At 32.5% G+C, this 24,145-nt stretch overlaps 1 protein-coding gene across 2 annotated transcripts in view; it reads left to right on the forward strand.

Moving 5' to 3' along the window:
- CUL3 (cullin 3) overlaps positions 1-24,145 on the forward strand; it is a 103,136-nt gene that overhangs the window by 75,915 nt on the left and 3,076 nt on the right. For both annotated transcript variants that reach the window (XM_001365391.3, XM_056807380.1), the window contains exons 8-14: positions 4,709-4,885; positions 6,994-7,164; positions 7,555-7,662; positions 13,094-13,218; positions 14,239-14,335; positions 17,078-17,212; positions 21,075-21,261. In XM_001365391.3, coding sequence (XP_001365428.1) covers positions 4,709-4,885; positions 6,994-7,164; positions 7,555-7,662; positions 13,094-13,218; positions 14,239-14,335; positions 17,078-17,212; positions 21,075-21,261 — 1,000 coding nt within the window. The remainder of the gene's footprint in view (positions 1-4,708; positions 4,886-6,993; positions 7,165-7,554; positions 7,663-13,093; positions 13,219-14,238; positions 14,336-17,077; positions 17,213-21,074; positions 21,262-24,145) is intronic.

The raw sequence follows: 24,145 nt of genomic DNA on the forward strand, positions 1-24,145 counted from the left end.
CATGAATGGAAGACTGCTGGAATATGAATGTCTTTTAAGTATTTGGAGAAAAGTGTCAAATTTATGAGTTCCATTTTTTTTTTGTCAGGGATCTAGATATAGCTGATCACTTTTGATTTGCTTATAACTTTTAGCTGGACCTCCTTACTGAAATAAGTATCAATACAAATAGAAGTACATTACATAATATATGAATGTCTTCATTGTTTGGGGCATTAGTATTTTAAAGAATTACATGGGGATTTAGGTATCCAGCCTTGTAGCATCACAGTCAAGATTTATGAACTGGCCAAGGGAGGACCTCAGAATCCAGTTCATCACCTACATGAAAAAAATCCCTACTGCAACATCTTATAAATGGTAAAACTCTCTAGGGCCATTGCATTCCAGGTCTAGTCTGCTTTAACTATTAGGAATTTTTTCCTAACAATATACTTAAATTTATTTCTTTGTGATTTTAAAATTTAGGTATTGTTACTTTCAAAACATTTCTGATTGTGCTTCCTTCTAAACTTCCTTCTATTCTCCTTTATGCATTTTAAATACATTTCACTAGCATTTTTTGGCAACAAAATTGCTAACCTTTATCCCTCATCACCTTCATATTCTTATTAAACATTATTAAAACAAAATTATTAAAACACTTCCACTTCCATCTCCCCCAAATAAACTTGCAAAAATAAGCATAATCAAACAAAAAGAATCCATATAGTAGGCATATCCAAAAATGCCTGTTTCTGCATATTGAGTCCACCTCTTTTTTTTTTTAATCTGTTAACAGTTTTATTTTTTTATGTTAAATACCATGGGACAGGATTGTAAGGATGAAAAACTCAGTGAACAGCTGCCTCACAAGGGATAAGAAAAATTCTGCCATGATATTAGCAAAGGTAAAGGAGAAAATTTACACTGTAAGAGGCACCATTTCCCCACAGAATATCTCTTGGCATATTCCTGAATGAGTGGGATTAGCAATCTAAATAAATCATATTTCAAGAGGCAACAGCAACAAATAAAATTTAAAGGGATTATTAAAATTACATTTACAAAACTGAATAATTCTTTATTAAAACCACAAAGAACAATTATTTAGGAATTTCATAAAGGACTGAAGGTGGGTTTATTATATACCTTATTTTAGTTCTGGAAACATGGTTTATCGCTGCATGCATTAGACTTTCAAAGTTGTTTTTTCCTAACAATACTGTTATCTTGGTTCTGCTTGCTTTGCATGAATCTATATTGCCTAAATTCTCTGAAATTCTCTCATAATTTTTTTCTTTTAATTTATTGTTTGTTTATTTTTACCATTAAATTTTTTTTTCATTCCAAATTTTCTTCCTCCCTTCTGCTCCCCACCCCAACCCCATTCATAAAGTAAGCAGTATATCAATTATGCAGGTGAAGCATTTCTACGTTAGCCATATTGTTTTGGGTCTCTTGAAATACAATATCTCAACTTTTAAATATTCCTAAAACTTTTTTCTTGTATTCCAGGCTAGTTGTATTTGATATCATTTATCTTTTTTTTTCCTGTTTTAGTATTGATTTTGTTTTAATATTCTATCAGTCTGGTAGATGTATTGGTTTCTTTTTCATCTATTCTGGTTTTTAAACAATGTTACTTAGGAAAAGCTTACCACTTCTTTTTTAGAAGTTACTTATTCTTTCCCTGAGTCTTTATTTTATCTTTTATCTCTTCATTTCTTTATCTCTTCATTTCTTCTATGTCTCCATGCATTCCTTGTGGAAAATCCAGTTTTTCTTTGATTCTCTTTGCTTGTTGTTATAGTTATTCTTATTTACATTTGGGGGAATTGCTAGACATACAACAATTTTTGTGTACTCAGTGTCATCTTTGCTTTTCTCATCCATTTGGCTTTACTTTCTGAAACAGGGTTTGGGTCTGACGTCTCTTACACTTTTTTTTTTAAACCCTTACCTTCCATCTTGGAGTCGATACTGTGTATTGGCTCCAAGGCAGAAGAGTGGTCTGGGCTAGGCAATGGGGGTTAAGTGACTTGCCCAGGGTCACACAGCTGGGAAGTGTCTGAGTCCAGATTTGAACCTAGGACCTCCCATCTCTAGGCCTGGCTCTCCCTCCACTGAGATACCCAGCTGACCCCTCTCTCTTACACTTTTGGATGGGGTCTTTGGCCCTTTTTGGTCTCACGCTTTTACCTGAGCATGGTTAGTTCTCTCTCATGTCTTCAGGGGGTCCTGCAGTCCCCTGACTATCATGTGAGTTGAGTTTCCTAGATCTTCTAATTCTGTATCTTATAACTTTTGTGACCTCCATGAGGGTTTCTTGTCCATCTCTTGGCTCTTACTATAGGATCTTCAACTGAGTAGCTGCCAGTTTATTTGTAAGGACACAGGGTCTCTAATTTTTATCCATCATTCCTGATTCTGCCTTCTGAGACCAAGGAAAAATAAGTCTATTCTTCTTTCACGTGACATCCCTTCAAATATTTTAAAATACTTTTCACCCCCTGAGCCTTTCTTTCTTCTCTGGGCCTTCACTTTATCTTTATAGATCACGGACTCAAGAACTATCTGCACTCAAACTATCCTCCAGACATTCTTCAATTTACCAGTGATATGAAATTTTTAGACTGTGGTACCTGGAATTGAGTACAGTACTTCAGATGAGCTCTGAGGAAGGGAGGGCACAGTGAGCCATCACTTCCTATTTCCTGTCAGTTTTGCATCTGTACTCTCAACATTGAGAATTCTTTTACTTCCACATCAAAATGCTGACTCATTTGGAGCTGACAGTCCACTTAAGCCCTTAGATCTTTTTTCATAACTGCTGTCCACTCAATTCACTTCAATTGTATATTTGTGGAATAGATTTTTTTGTACCTTATTTATACCTATTGAATTTAGTCATGTTAGAGTCATCCTAATCTGACTTATCAAAGATCATTTTTGTAACATCAGTGTGTTAATTATTCATTTCAGCTTTAAAATTTTTTCAAATTAAATGAATGTGCCATTCATCCCTTTACCCAAATAATTGCTAAAAATGTTAAGCAGTATGAGACTATTTAAACATAGGTGTTTCTGCCTCTCCAGTGGAGAACTTCTAACCCATTGACCTTGAATCATTAACAACTACTCTTGAGCCCTGCCATCTACCCAGTTCTGAATACATCTAATTGTTTTATCACCTAGTCCATAGCATTAAGTCTTACATAAGAGTGGTCTAAGGTACTCTGCAGATGCTTTGTTATAAATTAATAATAATCTTGTCAATAAATGCAATTAGTTTGCTATGACTTTTCGAGTTTTATTTTTTCTCAATTCTATACAATTTTTTTAACATTTGTTTTTTTAAATTTTTAAGTTTGAAATTCATTCTCCCATCAGTTCTTTCTCTGGAAGTAGATAGCATTTTTCATCATAAGTCCTTTAGAATAGTTTGGGATTATTGTATTGCTGAGAATAGCTAAGTTGTTCGCAGTCAATCATTGTACCATATTTCTATTACTGTGTACAGTATTTTTTTTTTATTTTGGTAATTTCACTTTGTATCAGTTAATGTAAATTTTTCCAGGCTTTTCTAAAAGCATCCTGCTTGTCATTTCTTATAGCACAATAGTATTCCCTCACAATCATATACCAAACTTGTTTTAACCATTCCCAAAATGATAAGACATTTCCTCTATGTCCAATTCCTTGCCACTGTAAAAAGAGTTACTATCAATATTTTTGTAAGTATAGGTCCTTTTTTCTTTTTTGGGATACAGCCTAGTAGTAATGATAGATCAAAGGGTTAGATCTATTCATAACACCACCAACAATTCATTAGTGTCCCTATTATTCCACATCCCTGCCAACATTTAGTATTTTCCTTTTCTATCATATTAGCCAATCTGATAGGTATGAGATAGTCCTCAGAATTGTTTTAACTTGTATTTCTTTAATCAATAGGAGATGCGATTTGTTCTTTTTTTATTTTGGAAAATTTTATTTAATCAATTTAGAATATTTTTCTATGGTTACAAGATTCTTGTTCTTTCCCCCTCCTATATCCGACACATAATTCCACTGGGTTTTACATGTGTCATTGATCAAGACCTATTTCTATATTATTGATATTTGCACTAGGGTGATTGTTTAGTCTTTATCCCTAATCATATCCCTCTTGACCCATGTAATCAAGCAGTTGTTTTTCTTCTGTGTTTCTATTCCCTCAGTTCTTCCTCTGAATGTGGTTAACATTCTTTCTCATAAGTCTCTCAGAATTATTCTAGGTCATTGCATTGCTGTTAGTTGAGAAGTCCACTACATTCAATTGTACCACAATGTATCAGTCTCTGTATAATGTTCTCCTGGTTCTGCTCCTTTCACTTTGCATCAATTTTTGGAGGTTGTTCCAGTGATGTGATTTGTTCTTAATTAAACCATTCTAGCTTTTTTTGGAATCACCACTTCACTTTTCAGATGTTCATCAACCAGCTTTTTAATAATTAGTTGTAGAGTTTTTTCAGGAATTGAATGACTGTGGCCTCCTTTTAAAAAATGTCTGGATAACATTTGCCTTTCTGTAGTCTAAGAGTACCATTACTAATATCATGATCTTTTATATATCTAATTCATTTTTGTGAGTAGATTCACAGAATTTCACAAAGAATATATGCATAATACTAATCTTAGCAAAAATTAAAACTTAACAAAGGTTTTTTTTTCCTCCCTTGTTAAGGGTTTACTGGATCTGAAGAGTAGGTTTGATCGTTTTCTTCAAGAATCATTCAATAATGACCGGCTCTTTAAACAGACAATTGCGGGTGACTTTGAGTATTTTCTCAACCTCAACTCCAGGTCCCCAGAATACCTCTCATTATTTATTGATGATAAGCTAAAAAAGGGAGTCAAAGGAGTAAGTATGAATACATTTGAGGCTATATAAAAAGTAAACTAGAGTGGTATGTTAACAGTGAAAAGGGTTTGTTTTTGTGATTTCTGCATAAATTATAAAATCTTTTAAAGATTACATTAACATATGTAATTTTATGGACACATTATAGAACATCAGTACTTTTTACATTGCAACTGGCAAAATATAGGTATCAAGACCAAAGACTACAAAGCTATGGTACATTTTTCTCAGTCATTGAACTCTCACACCTTATTTTCTGAACAACTTTATAAGTGTTGCCTAAACTTTATTAAAACCAATGAAATAGATAGAGGTTATGTTTCTCAGTTCAGCTAGATAGGTGAACTTCTAGACACATGATTAATATAGTTATATACCATGTGGCTGTATTGTGTTGAGGTAAGGGACAGTCATTTAGCATCTACTGTTTGAGGACATTGTATTAAACACTGGAGATACAAAGAAAGGTTAAAAAATAAAAACCAGACTCTTCAAAGAGTTCACAGCCCGATGGAGGAGAAAACACTTACACAAACAGTACAGATATAGGTTAGATTGAGGGCAGTCTCATAGTGAAGGCAGACTCTTAGCAGAGACTTCTTGTAGAAGGTGAGACTCAAACTGAGACTTGAAGGAAGCAGAGATAAACAGCAAAGGGTGGTCATTGTCACTGGATTACAGAGTAGGTGAAAGGGAGCAAGATTGGGTGAAGGTGTTGTTAAAGGCTTTGAAAGCAAAACAGAGGTAATGGGGAACCATTGGAGTTTGTGGAATAGGAGGGTAACTGGAAGACTTGTGTTTTAGAAAGATAAATTTTGATAACATATTGGAAAGTGGACTGGAGTCAGACACAGGAAAGCCAGCCAGCAATCTATAGCCAGGTGTGAGGTGTGATGGTAATTGAATCCATGGGAACTGAGGAAATCAGTATACTAATGAGAGTTTACTATAAAAGAGAGAAGAGCTTTAAGACAATAGTTCCTAGGAATTGGGACACCTGAGGTATGAATTTTAAGGATGAGGGAGAATTGGACATGTTTGTAGGCAGTAGGGGAGTGGCCAGGGACAAGGAACAAATGAAAGTAAGTGATAATTGGGACCATCTTCCGGAGAAGATGGGATGGGATGGGATGGAATCACTTGGGCATATAGAGAACTTCACTTTGGCAAGGAAATGAGACAACTCTGTACATGAAATAAACATAAAAAAGGAGATAGTGGCTTAATACATGAGTGAGGTGAGGAGATGATGGGGAACTCTAAACATGTGGCCTCTTTTTTTCTGTGAAATATGAGGCTAGGTTCTCAGCTGACTTAAGGTATAAGGAGAAGGAGTCTGGGAAAGTTTGAGGAGGGATGAAAAGGTTTTATATTGGTATTGGACCTGTGATTTCATTGTTACCAGAAATTGCTGGGTGAAGAAACTTAAGTTGTTTGGCCATTTGCAAAATGTGCTCAGGATGTAGCCAATATGATTTCAAAAGTGAGCTTTAGACCTAGGTTTTCCTGGTTATGATGCAAGCTCTCTGCCTACTCTTCCAAATTGCCCCTCTGCTGCTGGAACCTTTTAGGAGCCCCATCTGTTGTTGCCTAAGCTAGAAAAAGAAAAAGAATATTTATTAGAGTACAATACTGTTATATATAAGCATTAGTTTGACATGGCTGAGACATGTCAAGAGAATAGTTTTAACTTTTTTATTTCTTTGTATCATCATGAATTAGATTACTATAGGTTTTCAAAACATGAATTTAACTCATTGGGTTTTCCTATATCTCATCAGAATAAATGAAGTTGGGGTATGGGGGGTCTCTTACTGGAGAAACATCTTCAGTAGCATTTAAAAATATTCCATGACTCTAAGGTTAGTCTGGATATGGACTTACTGGTGAAGTAGGGAGAGATAAGGGAAATAGGAATTGGTTAGTAATAAAGTACACAGAAAATGCAAAGGAACATGCTACGAACAATTATAATTGCTTGATATATGTGGAGGAACATTTTCCCTTTCAGGAAATAGAAGGAATCCATGTTTGTTATACATTTAAATATATATGGTACTTTATTCTTTTCATGGAAATCAAATTTCTGAATTCTTTCCATTTTGCAGCTTACAGAACAAGAAGTAGAAACAATATTGGATAAAGCAATGGTTCTATTTAGGTTTATGCAAGAGAAAGATGTATTTGAACGTTACTATAAACAACATTTGGCACGAAGACTTCTTACAAATAAAAGTGTTTCTGATGACTCAGAAAAAAATATGATATCTAAATTAAAGGTAAGACAGAATGTAACACCCATTAACATTTAATGCAATTGTTCAACATAGGTGACATGGGATTATGTGCATGTGCATGGTGATATATTTATAAAGTTGTTTTTCTTCCCTAAATTTAAGTAAATTCTTCTAAGAAGCCCAGGGTGTTTTGAACTTAATTTAGTGCTACTTTGTTATGCTTCTTTGCACTCTCCTCTTCTTCTCACTCCCCTTCCCAAACAGTTTAATAGTAGTCATTCATTTTTCAAAAGCTTTGTTTTGGTATTGTCAGTTTTCCTTTAAAGATCAATCTTACTCTTCAGATATTTTATATTTAATTTTCGTTAAAAGATTGTTTTATTTTAATGAATAAAGATTCAGTTTTTGTATATGTATACTTTATTTCCAAAGACTGAATGTGGATGTCAGTTTACATCGAAACTGGAAGGAATGTTCAGGGATATGAGCATCTCAAACACAACTATGGATGAATTCAGGCAACATCTACAGGCTACAGGGGTAAGACTACTTTTAATATCTCTTACATATATTTTTACATTATCTTTTTCATAGTAAACATTTTATTTAATAAACCAGATGATCAAGTCCTTCCCTTTGAAAGTGAGTTAACTTTAGTTACTTGCTTATATTGAGTATTAAATAGTGAGCATTTTTTAAGGAATTTCATACATCACAAAATTCTTCAAAACCTTTATTCCTTCTAGATAAAAAAGTTTTTGTTTATAACCCAATTTCTTGCTCACTTCCCCACCCCAAAAGTTATATCAAAACAATATTAAAATTGTTGCTAAATTTAAAACAGGCATGTTCTATGGAAAATGTTAATAGAAAAAAGAATAAGACTTGGCTTTTTCTCATTTAGTCCTAAGCATCATCTCTAAACTGTATGATCTCAGACACAGTTTTTGTCATCCAATTTTTTGGTCTATAAAATCAGAATAAAGATGAAACAAATTTATTTGTACTTAAATTTAGGGTGTTAAAAATATAGAGAATGCTGTAATTCAAAGTGTTAGATACAAAATAAAGTACTAGTATAAATTCCTCACACTAGAAATGGTATTATAATATTGTTATTAACTTATTAAAGCACTGTGTGTACAGAGCCATTCAAGTTTGTTAGCTAAAACGAAACAAAATCCTGCAGCTTTCTTAGCTACCATATATACTATTTTATAAAAAATTTTTGAACATTGATTGTAGGTGATCCTTTTTTTTCTCCTTGATGGCTTGGGCTTAGTTTTTTTTCCTTGAAAAATGCTTATATATGATTAAGTTATATCATTCTCAAAATTCAATTTAACTCCACATTCTTTGGTGTTTATACTTATGAGTGAATATCATTTCAATTCTCCACATGGGTTATAAAACTTCTCTTTATATTGCGTGTTATATTCCATTTGGTTTTAAGTCAAAAAGGCATCTCAAACTAACACAGAACTTATTAATTCCTAATAATTTTTTGGTGCTAAAACAGATACTAATATGCATTTCATTTGAGTGAACAAAAGAATATAGGCTTTTTAAGAGAAAACAAGTAAGGGTAAAAAAAACAACAGATGAAGTGAAGAGGGAGGTAGCACTTCTGGACCTCAACTTCTATGATACATCTATAATCATGAAAACACTTTGGTACTGGTTCAAAAATAGAAAAGTGAACAATAAACAAATTAGGCAAAGAAATATCAAGAAATAGAATCCAGTGTTTGACAAACTTGGGAAAGCACTGCATCTTTGATATATATATATATATATATATATATATATATACATATAGGGAAACTAGAACGCAGTCCAGTAGCAATTAGATATACCAGCTTCTTACGCCATATTTCACAGTACACTCAAAATGGATTTGGGACCTAAATATATAATAGATCACATTGTAAACAAAGGATATTGTGATGATAAATGTCCAGATATGGCATAAGCATCTCAGTCCCCTTCATCAAAAGTCTCAGAACTAGTCAACTCTGCTGGAATTGCACAGTAGCATTGATTCTTTAACTTTGGGGCCCAAACTGTACCCCCAGGTATTAAAGGGGGAAAATAAAACTTTTTCAAAGATACCAGTCTAGGGTAGGGACCCAAGATTTCAATTATACCAATCATAAGAAAACATAGGTGGCGATTCATTTAGTATGTCTTTTCCACTCCCATTTTGGAGTGGGGGGATCTGATCAGACCAGATTGCTTCACATTGTAGATTCATTATCAAATTGGAGGAATACTCAGATTCTAGTTTTTTGTTTCTCATATATTCATTCATCCATGGATTTGTTCAACAGTTGTTCATTGAATATGAAAAAGATATTTTCATATTGTGCAATCTCTTGATGTTTCAGCGGTGAGACTTCTTTAGCTCTTTCCACTATACTTGTTAGTATAAATAATATTTTTTATTGAGGGTAGAGAGGGGAAGGAGGAACAGAAGAGATTCGGGGAAAAGATAAGTAGGATTAGACAATGTGGTAATACTACACTTTTTCTGGTTTTGGAATTTATTAATAATGCATTTAGTAACTATTATGTTATAGTACTATTTTAGGCATATACATTTTTCTTTTTGTTTACCTAGTTCCTAATGTGAATTCTGCCTTTTCATGGTTTTTTTAGGGTTTTAAGGGAATATGTGGAAAATGGGTTATAATGATGTGTTTTTGAGTAGTTATTCCCTAAAAATACATGTAGAATAATTGTATCATGCAATAATTTTTTTTAATGTCTGTGAGTAACATGTATTTGGTGCTTTGTTGTATGAGATCATTTCATTCTACTCTAACTTTCTTATATAGAATTTGATTTAAAGAAAGGCTAGCCATTAAATACTGTGATTTAATCTTTGTTTTCCTTTTCTGTCCTTTTTTCTTCTTGGGGTTGATGAATTCAGCATGCATTCCTGAAAGTTATACACAGTATCAATAGTATATCTGCTAACGATTTGCCAAGTATGACACTTGAGCACTGTATAACATTGCATGGAAAACCCATCTGCCGATCCATTTGGAAATCTAATTGTTATAACATTATTATTTTATCATTGGAATTTTTTCCTAACTTTTAATTCTTAATCTTTTATTATGCAAAAAAACCTACATTTCAGAACTCCGGCACTATCTTAAGCATTTTTATAAACCTTGTGCTGTGGGAAATTTCAACAGGAAAAATAAGTAGAATATCTCTAGACATGAAGAAAAATGATCTCATGTTTTCTCAAAGAGTTTAAGCAATTTCGATATGTGGTTTTTAAAAAAATTTACCTTTAGTAATCATAAAGCATATGTTCAGGGAAGACTTACTACCTCTGGCATGAGGGCTTTTCAGGGCTACTTTCTTCCTTGTTGTTCACATGCCACCCAGCTCTCGCCTCTGGTTCCAAGAAGCTGTAGCAGCACTGTAGCTACACTCTAGCAAAACTGTCGGTACATGGGCTAAAGCAGGTGAAGCGTCAATAACAAGACTCAGTCCCAGTGGTGAGTTGTAGGGGAATATCTACCCAGACATGAGAAGACCTCCTCAGTGGAATGGCAGACAAGAACAATTTGGTCCAGCAGCCATGAAGGTGGCAGAAGCAGGCACTGCAGAGTGCTTAGAGCCTGGTTACGCATCAAAGACACCTGAGCCATCACTAGTCTTGCCACTGATTTCAGTGACTTTGGAAGAGAGATGACTTTAATTATGATAGTCTATCTTGAGTATGGAAAGTAGATGTTTACAACCTTCCCACACTCAAGATAGGTGACACACACAGGAGGAGAAGGAGCTGAGGTGGGATAACGATGAAGCCTCAAAACCTATCCATACAACAAACAGAAGGTAGACTATCATAAGCAATATGTATCACAAGTTGACAGCCTTTTGATTTCAGTGGTGAAGTACAAAATACTGTTGATGGTTGTTGAAAGAGGACCAAAATGGCATCACTGATGTCCTCTTATTTTAAATTGCATTTTTAAATTTGTCATCTGGAGCATATTTATATGCTTTTTAATAGCTTACATTTCTTCCTTTGGGAAATGTTCATATTCTTAGATCATTAGAGAATGGCCCTTGTTCTTAAATGGTTGTCTCAATTTGTCATGTATCTTTGATATCAGAACTTCCATTAGAGAAGTTCACTGCAAAGATTTTCATCTGGTAACATCCCTGCCTAATTCAGAGTGTGTAATTTTGCTGTTGAAAAGATTTTCTAGCTATGTGACCCTGGATAAGTCACTTAATCCCCATTGCCTAGCCTTAACCAGTCTTCTGACTTAGAACATACATAGTATTGTTTATAAGATAGGTAGTACGGGGTTTTTTTCTTAAAAGTTTTTTAACTTTATGTACTTGAAATTGTTCACTTTACCTTGAATAGCTAGGTGGCTCGGTAAATAAATAGAAAGTCAGACCTGGAGGTGGGAGGTCTTGGATTCGGCCTCAGACACTTCTGGCTGTGGGATTCTGGGCAAGTCATTTAACCCCCATTGCCTAATCCTTTTGCCTTGGAATCAATACACAACATTGATTCTAAGATGGAAGATAAAGGTTTTTTTTATTTTTTTAATTCACTGCTATCCTAAATTGTGAGAGGTATGCCCTTTTCCTTTAATTTAAGATGAAACATTGTATACATGTAAATGTATATGTAATCCTTTTGGAGTTTGTGTTACGTGTTATGAGGAGTTGACAGTTTTCCTTTCCCAAAGATTTTCCAGACTAGAACAATGGGGGTAAAAATGAATAAGATGAAATTTAATACGAATAAATCTAACATCTTAATCTTATTTTTTTTAAGCTTCAGATATAAAATGGAGTTCATCTAGAAAAGATTAAGGGTTTTCAAAAAATACATTAAAAACTAGATTGTGAGTGTAATAGGACATTCTGACCTAGGAATATGCCAAACCCATTTTTCCATGCCTTGAATACACCTTTTGCTCATTTCCATCTTCCTAAATTCTTCTAATACTTCAAGTTTCTTTTGAGTTTCCACCTCCTTTATGAAGCAGCCCCCAATCCTCCTACTTGTTTATCCTTAATTTTCCTTGTAAAATATCTGCTCTAATATGTATTCCTTTAATAGAATGCAAACTTCTTTGAGCTCAGGAATTGTCATGTTTTTATCATTGTCTACTCAACATGTTGCTGTGAAGATAGATATTTGAATTGTCAAATTATCATATAAGTTTGAATAATAAAGCTAAAAATACTTTTCTTTCAAACTTTATTAGGTAGTTTGTACAAGGCATGAAGAAATGGAAAACTTTACTAAGTAGGGTTGAAATATTGAATTGACAGTAAAATCATTTTTGTCCTATTTGTATATTTGTAGTTCAGAGGTAGGAGGTGCCATGATGTTTCTAAATCTTCGTAAAGAAGAGATTTCACTAAGAACATCTTTAAAGAGGTCACTGTGATACCTTGACAGTTTTGTTTAGTCTAAAGTAAAGCTTCATGGTCTTAAAACCTAATTACTTTTATAGGCCACACAGTATTTGTAGTACCACAACAGACTGCTTTTACTTTTCACCATTGATGCTCAGTCGTAACTGAAATGAAACTTAGTTCTCTATAATCTGTTATAGGATTACTTAACTGTTCAGTATTTTTCAATCAGATTCTACCTCTGCTCTTACCAACATTATTTCTTCAAATATTAATATATTTTTGAAAGGTCAGACAGAATAGGGGAAGGTCCCAAAACTCAACAGTAGACATTTGTGTTCCTGCTATGTGCAGTGCTGTTTTAGGCAGAGAAAATTATACTTGTATATGAAGATTGGATGCTAAAGTAAGTAAGCCTCGAAGTTAGAATCTTACTTTGTCATGTACTCATTACCAATTTAAGACTTGCCTAATAAATCAGTACTTGTCACTGTATTTAATTGGAAAATAAAGTTCATTCTAATTAAAATTTGAGGGATCTTTTTTCCCCCATTGTGCATAGGTATCATTAGGTGGTGTTGACCTCACAGTCCGAGTCCTCACAACAGGATACTGGCCCACTCAGTCAGCCACACCAAAGTGCAACATCCCGCCAGCACCAAGACATGCTTTTGAAATATTTAGAAGGTAAATACTAACCTAGGCTTTGTATTTCCAGTATAAATACTGCCTGACATTGAAGTAAATTTGAAAATTTGAAAAACATACAGAAGAAATGCAACTTTTTTTCTTTCAATATATAGTGAAGTTCATTAAGTTTTATCTAAAATTGGTAGAACTCAGTGACCAAGATTGGAGAACCAGTAGTAATATGAGGTAGTTTGGAATGGCATATTTGTAGTGGGGAGGGGACTTTCTCAAGTTAGTGAAAGATCTTGAAGAGTTTATCAACTCCTAAGTTCTTGATGGAACTTAAAACAGTGATGTTCAGAAAGCCTGCACATTCATTCTATGCTAGTTTTATTTTTTAAGTAATTTTATTAGTATCTTCTATTTGATGCTTTTTTAAAATGTCTTCTGCAGGAATACATGGAGACAGAGGCATGGACTCAGTAATTTATCTGCTGCTAAATTATAACATAGCTATTTTAAGAAAGTTTTAATTACTATGGTAAAATATGCCCTGAGCAATAGTATCATTTAAGTCAGTAGTTCTCAACTTTTGTAATGCTGTGACCCTGCAATACAGTTCCTCATGTTGCAGTGACCCCAAACCAAAAAAAATTTTTGGTGGCTACTTCAAACCTGTAATTCTGCTACAGTTATGATTCAGAATGTAAATACCTGATATGCATTATGTATTCTCATTGCTACAAATTGAGAGGTTGAGAACCGTTGATTTTAAGTAGAGCAGAGACCTAGTACTTCTGTAGAGATGGCCTAGCTTCTTCCATATGTACTAGTGTTTGATTTGGAGCAAGTCAATAATTTGTTTGGCCATTGATTTCCTCAGCTACAAAGCAAAAGGATTAAATTGAATGTACTTCATGGTTTTTTCTAGCTCTAAAGCACTCTACCATATACCTTCTCTTTTATATACCCCCTCTCTTTTTGTCTCTTCATAGCTACATATACTTGCCTGGGGTTGTTATATCCTTTCTATATTTTAAAAGATGTAAATTATATGAATTTTTTGTTGTATTACAGGTTTTATTTAGCCAAACATAGTGGTCGGCAACTGACACTCCAGCACCATATGGGTTCTGCAGATCTTAATGCCACATTTTATGGACCAGTTAAAAAGGTAAATGAGCATAAATGCAATCTATGATGTGAATCATTTGGTTATATAAACATGCTTATGTGTAAATCATGCAAATTCTTACATTTCTTTTCTGGAAAATGGTAGTAAGGGAACTAGTGAGTGGGAACTTGGATTTTGATTGTTCATTTCCCTCAATTAGCTTTTTCATTTTAAAAACACATTATTCACTATTAGTCCGCCCTAATGTGTAAGCACTAGCAATTACAAGACTTATAGTTCTCATCGGAAGCTTAATTTTTAAAAATCATGTAGGCATTAACAGAATATAAATTTTAAAAATGTTAAGTTCACCAAAGGTGCCTTTAGAATTCTTAGGTTCTGGCAACTTTTGGGTCCTCATAAGCTAAATAATTTTGCATATAAAGAAGTTGAAATTTTGTAAAAACTATAAAATTACATAATTGACTAATATTATAAAACTAGGAAAAGTTAGTGAATATTTTAAATTAAAAATTTTAAGCCTGAGTATATTTTATTGTTTACTTAGTTTGTTGCTTGCCTTAAATTAAGGAATCTCAAGAAAGTTTACAAAAATAAAAAGAATGAGTCTTAGAATAGCAGTGAAAATTTCCCATCTTGATTTTTTTTCCCCCTAATGTAAGAGAGGTAATACAGTATAATGGGTAAGTCTGACATGAACTGAAAAAAACCTTAGCACCACTAAAGGTATAAAGAAAAGTACTAATTTGCATGGGTGAGTTTCCTAGGAGTTCGTCTATGTCAGTGAAATTATGGCTCCAGTTGCTCTCCCTGTAAAGCAAGTTTACATTTACCAAAATTGTGCATTACTGAAAATAAAACAACTCTCATCTATCCTTAGAGCAGTAACTTTTAAAAATCCATTAATTATCTGAATTTTGAAGATTTGTTGAAATAAACAATTCTCATGAAGTTAAACTGAAGAATGTTTGCTATTTAGATATAAAATAGCCATGGATAACAGAGAATCTATAAATTATCCCCTTTAAGTATGTGGAAAATGGAATTGAGTTATTAATAGACTTTAAAAGGAACCGTTTAAAATTTATTTAATAACCAAAAATAAATCAAGTAAACCTACAAAATAAGGAGTAAAACCTTACATAATCCTTAAGCATTTCACAGATGTTCAACAATATTAATGCCCCATCTTGTTTTTAATAAGCATATAGTTGTAGTTGTGCTTATTTTTCACTCTGTATCACCTCATATAAGTCTTCCCATAATTCACTATATTCTTCATATTTATTATTTTTCTGAAACCATCATATTCTATCATTACAAAAAATAATTATAATTGAGCCTATTCTAGTCAGCCTATTCTAGGACTGGGACATATTAGTTATTAGCAATTTTTGCCACTGCAAATGGAGTAACCTACCAATTGTTTTGGTATAGATTTTTATATATTTGATTATATATATATGTATAATATATATAATACATATTTTATATATATTATAGATTTTTTAAATAGTTTTTCCTTGTAATTGGAGGGGAGGCTTCAATCCTTATAATAGAATTTCTGTGTTGAAAAGTATGGTCAGTTTTGAGACTTATTACATGTTGCATGCCAATATTTTCATATCAGTTTTCATTTCTTCTAACACTAAGTTCCTATTCTATCATATCCCATCTAATACTAATATAATTATTTTTGCCATATTTGTAAAAATAGCAATGTTTGTAACTTATAGTTATCTTGATTTGTTTTTCAGAATAGATTTTTAAGATTTTACTTTTAACTGACCCATAAACTTATTTTTATCAAAAATTGTGAATTAATATTTAAGTTGTAATGTTCATAGCCTTCCATAAAATATTCCTTATTTATTATGTTTTTAATTGATTCTTCTTCACCCCCTCATAACATAAGAATGAATTTATTGATCTTTTCTAAAAGAGTTTATAAGGAAAGATTATTGGGGGCGGGGTTACATTTCTGAATATGACTTTTTTTCCATTTTTATTGTCATGCAAAATGTACTTCCATATTGGTCATTGTTGTAAGAGCAAACCCCTACAAAGAAAACCCCAAAATATAACCAAATATAACCGATACAAAAGATGACTCTAATAGTCCTTTCTCTGGAGGTGCTTAAGCATTCCCCATCCTTAGTGTTTCAGGATTGTCCCTGATCATTGCATTACTGAGAGTAGCCAAGTTTCCACAGATAATAATCGTCCAATATTGCTGTTATTATGTGTAATGTTTTCCCAGTTCTGCTTATTTCACTCTGCATTAATTCCCACATCTTTGCAGCCTTTTCTGAAATCATCTTGCATATCATTTCTTAAAACATAGTAGTAGTATTCCATTACCAACATGTACCTCAGTTTGTTCATCTATTCCCCAAGTGGTGGACATCCTCTCAATTTCCAATTTATTGCTACCACAAAAAGAGCAACTATAAATATTTCTGCATAAGTAGGTCCTTTCCCCTTTTTTATTATCTAAAATATATATCTGAATCTTTAAACTTTATACTGTTATGCATTAATTCTTAAGCTACAGACTTTTTCCATTACCTCAAGACTTTTTTCCATTTCATTGTTTTAAAGTGATTTGTGTTGATTATATTTCCTAATAAGGAAACTTTTGTTTGTCAAAGGTGTAAAGTGACAGTAGTTGTAAAGAGGTTGGCTCTCCTCATGAGATTAAAAGATATGGTAATGCAGAAGCAATTGTGGTTTAAAATTGCAAACAGGAATTTTTAAATTTAAATTTTATTTTAAAAATAGGAAGATGGATCAGAAGTTGGTGTTGGAGGTGCCCAAGTAACTGGCTCTAATACACGGAAGCATATATTGCAAGTCTCTACTTTCCAGATGACAATATTAATGCTCTTTAATAATAGAGAAAAATATACATTTGAGGTAGGATTTATAATTATATTATTTTTAACTTATTAAATGATAATTTCTGGGTCTTACATAATGCTGCTTAATTTCATTCCTGCTTTATGGAAATGTGCATAAACTATGTGCTTTAAAATGTTTGAAACATTTTCCTAGTATTTTTTATTTGTGGAGCTGGCTTTATTACAATTCTTTTTTCCCAACTTATTAGCTAGAGCTTCCTATCAGAATGAATGTTTAGTGAAACATGTCTTTCCAAGTACTAAAACAACTAACCCTTCTTTTGATTAGAGACATTAGATGTCATACCCCTGATTATTCACCTTCCTACCTTGCCAAAACATAGGATTTGGCTGCTTAGTAGGAATCTTTGATCTATTAAGTTGCATCTTGTTGCTTCCATTTGATTTCTTTTCAAGATAGCATTAATTCCTTAGAATTGGGAATTAGTATTCTACTTGGGAAAATTGCTAACTTGGACTTCTCAATTATACATTTTTTTTGCCAGTAAGTAGTCAATTTGACTGTATTTTTCTCCTTTTCTTCTCTATATATCTACAAGTGTACATATGTACGCACACACACACAGTGTTTTACATACTTACTATTTCCTATTGATCTGATGTCATATTTTGTAAAATTGTTCTGGGAAATCTTTGAATAAATTTTTTCTTTCCTTCAAAATCTCTTTAAGTCATTTAGATTTACTATTAATAATGTGATCAAAATTTTCCTTTAATCCTTTTGAAAAACTTGCCAGTAACAATCTTTATATAATATTTGTAATTTCTAAAGCCTGTCAAACAATTCTTAGGACCTTTATAGAGGGCAAGGGTATAGTTTACATATTGTATTCTATGGGCATTTGGCAAATAAAAAACATCCATTTTTTAGGAGTTTGGGGGTTTGTTTTGGGTTTGTTTTCAGTTGGATTATTTAGATCCACCCACTATTATCTATTTCTAGACAGTTTAGGGTTTTCCATTAAAATATTTCCTGAAATCACTAAGGCCTTAAAAACAATGGGGGGCAGGGGGGGCTGCACTTTATATACATTATCTCATTGAGTCCTAGGTTCAAATGTAGCCTCAGATACTTCCTAGCTGTGTGATCCTGAGCAAGTCACCTTACCCACATTTCCTAGCTCTTAACTGTTCTTCTGCCTTGGAACCAATACATAGTGTTGATTCTAAGACAGAAGTTAAGGATCTAAAAATAATGAATGAATGAGTGAATGAATAAAATAATCTTGATGTGAAAAGAGAAAAAATAACTAACTTCTAATTTTAGTTAAAGTAGCTTTCTTGAAAAAGGGATTCAATTTAAATTATGTAATTCAGATGTCTTTTCCCTTGAACATAGTAGGTACAATTGTGAATTGACTTTTTAAAAAATAAAAACCTTATCTTTGAGGAACCATTTAAAAACTCAGCTATTTGTTTTGTCTTAAGACAAGGGGGCTTTCAGAATAGTAAAGAATAGTTACAAATTATTATTGATAGAGTGTGTAGCAACTTAATTTTAAATACCTGTTGTTTTATAAGTTAGGTTTTGTATCAGTAAATAAAAAGTGAAGCAGTAAGGCTTTACTACCTCACAGTGTTGAAGGAAAAAGCTTTCCTTGTTAATAGTAACATACATAATAATAATGAGGCAATAGCCAACAGTTCTAATGAGGGTGTGAGTGTGTGTATGTGTATATAGAACAAATTATATGGGAAAGGTATGTGAACATTGATGGTTTTGTAAGTTATATAGGAAGGTACTCATTATTTTGTTATTTTTAAGTTTTTGTTTCTATCACATTCATTCAGGAATTCTTCATTTGTATTAGATAAAATCTATATGGCAATTTTTATCAACCCAAAGATATATATAATTTTCAAGCTGAAAAAAGGCTTAAGAAAGAGTTTTAGACTATGACTTCAGCCCATATTCTCCATTTATAGATGCTCAGAGTGGAAATTAAGTGGTCTTCAGAATGTCACACAGCAGAGGACTATAGATAGCAAAGTGAAGTCTAGAACCCATTTCCAGAAATCAGGGGTTATCAAAGTCTATGGGATTTAAAGAATCTATTCCAAAAATGCTCATTTTTATATATTAGGAAATACAGGCCTAATTAGAGGAGTAAATGGGATTGTCCATCATGCCACAGCTAGTATATATAGCAAAGGCAAAAGTCAGATCCAGGTTTTCAGATTCCTGTCTGCCACTCTTTTGTACTATACTGAATTTCCTCTGTAGATAATCATACTGCTTTTAAGTTTATAGTGAAGTTGGAGCAATTAATGTGGATAATAAGGGATCACATTAGTAGTGACTAACTTATTTTACAAATGTCTTTTCAGAGTGTTTTATAATGCAGGATTTATTAATTGGGTATAGATTTCTTATAGACAAAATTAATTGTATTATGTTCAATTGTATTATGTTTAATACCTAATTATAAATTCTTAACTTCAAAGTTTACCATCTTACATAAAAGTCAATATTCCATGGGCAATTTTATGTCTTAAGTATAAAATTGAAATTTTCACTGGTTTGAATTTGAGTAAGATAAATTCTAAAAAATGAAGGACTTCAATGATTATCTTCTGTAGATAATGACAAATTAGAAATTTTGTGTTCACCATTTACTGAATTGGGACAAAATCTACATTTTCCTAATACTTCTCTTTCAGTTGGCAAAATTTTATAAGCTTAAGCAGTGGAGATGAAGAAAAATTAAAACTGGAAAAGATACTGCTAAGAGATCAAATACATAGTCACTGATGTTGTCCACATTGCTTAGAATCATCACTTTCCAATTATAAGAAAAGCCAGGAGTTTATTTAATAAATAGATTAAAGCATTCCTGGCCTTCAGAAAGTGATTGAACTAATCAGTCACACAAACAGCGAGTTGGCCAGGTTTGTTTATGTGCCTACCTTGTGTAGTGCTGCTGAGATGGTGGCGGGAGTTTAGCCCACTCTTCTGAGCTGCTCCTTTGCCTTTTCTTTAGGAATGGTTTGTGTCTGATAATGATAAACTGGACCCTTGAGAAAGAACAGGCTTCCCTATACAGTGAAGTACAGCTAAAGGTACCAACCTCATTTTGTTAAGACCCTTGCTCCAGACCACAATGATCACCATAGTAGTATTTAGGTGCTGAAAAGCATATTGGAATATGGAGTAAAAAGATCTCCCTTTCACATTGTTTCTGTAAAGTTAGACTAATTAGAATGTGTGGGGGAAAGCAATACTGTGTTTTTTCTGGTAACTTTTTTTTTTTGAGCATTTTGCAGCTTGTATTTTTTTTTTCTGTACTGACTGCCATACTTCAGCCATGTTAATTTTAACTGTCTTGCTTAGTGTTAATTAATACCCATGTTTAAATTTTTTATATTCTACATATGCACCATAAATCATATTAATTTAGACTTCATTTAAAATTTCTGATGATTTAGCTGTGAAAATATTAAGTTTTTTTAAGGATTTACCTGAAGCAAATGAATAGTATAAGCATATATAGAGGATATATTTTGAATCTGCCTACATAAGATTTGTTACTCTGAATAAATGATGGTAATCACAATTCATCCTTACTAAAAGACCTCTTCTTGCATATACGTTGTTAACCTAATTATTAAAGACTCTTGAAAACTGAAATTGCTTTCTTTTTAAATGTCAAAAATTTATTCTTTAAATATTCTATGATTCTCCTCAATTTGCTGAACTGGTTTACTATGCTGATATTTATAGAGAAGTCATTTTTATAAATTATTTACTTAATATAATTCTCTCCTTGACTTCTTGGTTATTCTCATTTTTCTAATTACCTAACCTGGTTGGATCTTTTTAAAAAAAATCTAATTGTATTAATTTGATACATTTTCAGGAAATTCAACAAGAGACTGATATCCCCGAAAGAGAACTTGTTAGAGCCCTACAGTCCCTCGCATGTGGTAAACCAACACAGAGGGTTCTCACAAAAGAACCTAAATCAAAGGAAATAGAAAATGGTCATATATTTACGGTTAATGATCAGTTCACATCCAAACTGCACAGAGTCAAGATTCAAACAGGTATTTGGAATTGTGCTCAACTATTTATTCTTTTTAAAATGTCATCTTGGGATAAAATCTGATGTTAGCAATTTTTTGTACTGCCCCTGTGAGCTTGAGAAAAAATGAGCATACAAAGATAATCTTCATTAAAAATCACAGAATAGTAACATGTTAAGAGTATTCAGTTGGGAAACAAAATGCTTATTTTTAAATATTGAAATGCTTTGTTTAGATTCTTTTAAAAAATCTTTGTTTTTCAGAATTATGCACTATATATAAAATGTGATACTTAGATTTTTTGTTTACATAATCATAACTTAAAATTTTAATTACGTTAATTTAAAATTGCAATAAGAACTTTAAAATGTCTCAGTGGGTCATTTCGAATTTGTGTCATAAAATGAATTTGGTAAGACTGCTTAATTTTGTCAAATAGTTTGTGTAATATTGGGATTGGTTGTTCTTTAAATGTGTGATAGAATTCACTTGTGAATTCATTAGGTCCTAGGATTTTTTCTTGGGGAGTTCCTTGATGGCTTGTTCAATTTCTTTTTCTGAAATGGAATTATTTAAGTATTCTTATTCCTCTCTTATTAATCTAGGAATTTTATATTTTTGTAATATTTGTCCATTTCACCTAGATTATCACATTTATTGCCATATAATTGGACATAGTAGCCTTAATAATTGCCTTAATTTCCTCTTCATTAGAAGTAAGATCGCCCTTTTTATTTTTGATAATATTAATTTGATTCTTTTCTTAACATTTTTAAAATAAGATTTATCAGTACTTTATTTGTTTTTTCAAAGTATCAGCTCCTGGTCTTATTTATGAGTTCAATTTATGAAAATTTAACTTTCAATTTTATCAATTTCTCCTTTAATTTTTAGGATTTCCAATTTAGTTTTCATCTGGGGATTTTTAATTTTTTTTTTCAATTTTTCAAGTTGCAAGCCCAATTTGTTGATCTTTTCCCTCTCAATTTTATTGATATAGGCGCTTAGTGATATGTATTTTCTCCTAAGTACTGCTTTGACTATATCCCATAGATTTTGATATGTTGTCTCCTCATTGTCATTCTCTTAAATGAAGTCGTCCCTAATTGTTTCTATGATTTGGGGGGGGGGGGGTTGTTTGTTTGTTTGTTTTTTGACCCACCATTTTGAAGAATTCAATTAGTTTCCAATTAATTCCAATTGATTTTAAATTTTCTTTCCATGGACCCTTGTTAATTATAATTTTTATTGCATTATGATCTGGAAAAGTTGCATTTATTATTTCTGCTTTTCTGCATTTGTTTGCAATATTTCTATGTCCTAGTACATGGTCAGTCTTTATATATGTACCATGTACTGCTGAGAAGAAGGTAAATTCCTTTTTATTCCTATTTAATTTTCTCCAGATATCGATTAACTAATTTTTCTAACATCTCATTCACTTCCCTTACTTCTTTCTCACTTATTTTTTGGTTCGATTTATCTAGTTGTAAAAGGGGAAGGTTGATATCCTTCACTAGTATGCTCTTACTAGCTATTTCCTGTATTATTTCTAAAGAATGTATCCATACCAATTTTTTTAAACCTACCCCATGAAATTCTGAACTGGTCTAAGAGAAGTCAGTCCTGTTTCAGTTCCTTCTGATATATTAAACAATATCCAGGATTTTTTTTTTTTATTAAAAATTGCAGTGGGATAAATTTCTCTGATTCAACTCGTAATGTTCTTTTCCTGATTTTTTTTTTACTCATATCTTCTGTTTTAGAATCAATACTTTGTATTGGTTCCAAGGCAGAAGAGTACTAAAGAGTAGGTGAGATGGATTAAGTGACCTTGCCTAAGGTCACACAGCTAAGAAATATCTGGGGACAGATTTGACCACAAGATCTCTAGCTCTCATTCCCCTGAGCTGCCCCTACTTGCTAAAATTTATTAGAGTAAATTTGTGGTTTTTAAGTTACACAACAGATATTTTAAAACTTTCCATGTTTATTTACAATTCACAGCAATACAATAATATCGAGCAGTTAATTGTATGCACCTTAACATTTCTTTCTTCATCGACATAGAATTTATACTTATTGTTTTAAAAACTGAATTATGTCTTCTAATTTTGTGCTATCATTTAAAGCTTATGTACTTCTCCCATTGCTACAGATTGTGTCATAATACTCATCAGCCAGATTTGGCTTGGAGTTACCGTGATGTACATATGTGATAAGGGGAACTGTCAGTGGCAGCAATAAGAATAAATATGAATCTATTTTCTATCATTTAGAGGATATAATTTAAACATTTGTCAAGATTTGTGCTGCTTTATAAAGGATTGCTCATTTTATATGTATTCCAGGGAAATCTATATGGTTTTTACTATGCCACTGTTTCCAGGGACCCACTCAAGTTTTCAAAAGAATAGAATTTTTACTTTTAGATTTTCCTATCATTACTAATTATTTTTTGCAAATTCAAGTCTTATTATAACATGACTAAAAATGTTTTTCCTTTGTGGTAATTTTAACTGTACTTTGCCCTTATTCACTGTTCCATTAAAACTTTCCTTCATATAAATCATAACTATATAGATTGTTCAAAAGCGATGTTTTCCCACTCTTATATAAATCCAGTGAGAAGGGGTTAAACTTCGGTTCATTCATTGAAGCATTGTATTTCTTAGGAACATAGCCAGGTACTTGGGGATTCCTCCCCCTTTTTGCTATCTTTTGCTAGACATCCCTTTATATTGAGTACATTGAAGTAGAAGAACCAAATTCCAGAGCATCTGGGTAGCTCAGTAAATTAAGAACCTCACCCAGAAACAGGAAGTCCTCAGTTTAAATCTGGCCTCAGACACTTCCTAGCTAAAACCCCCCCCATTGCCTAGCCCATACCTCTCTTCTGACTTGG

This window comes from Monodelphis domestica, chromosome 8, assembly GCF_027887165.1.
Source record: "Monodelphis domestica isolate mMonDom1 chromosome 8, mMonDom1.pri, whole genome shotgun sequence".
NCBI lineage: Eukaryota > Metazoa > Chordata > Mammalia > Didelphimorphia > Didelphidae > Monodelphis > Monodelphis domestica.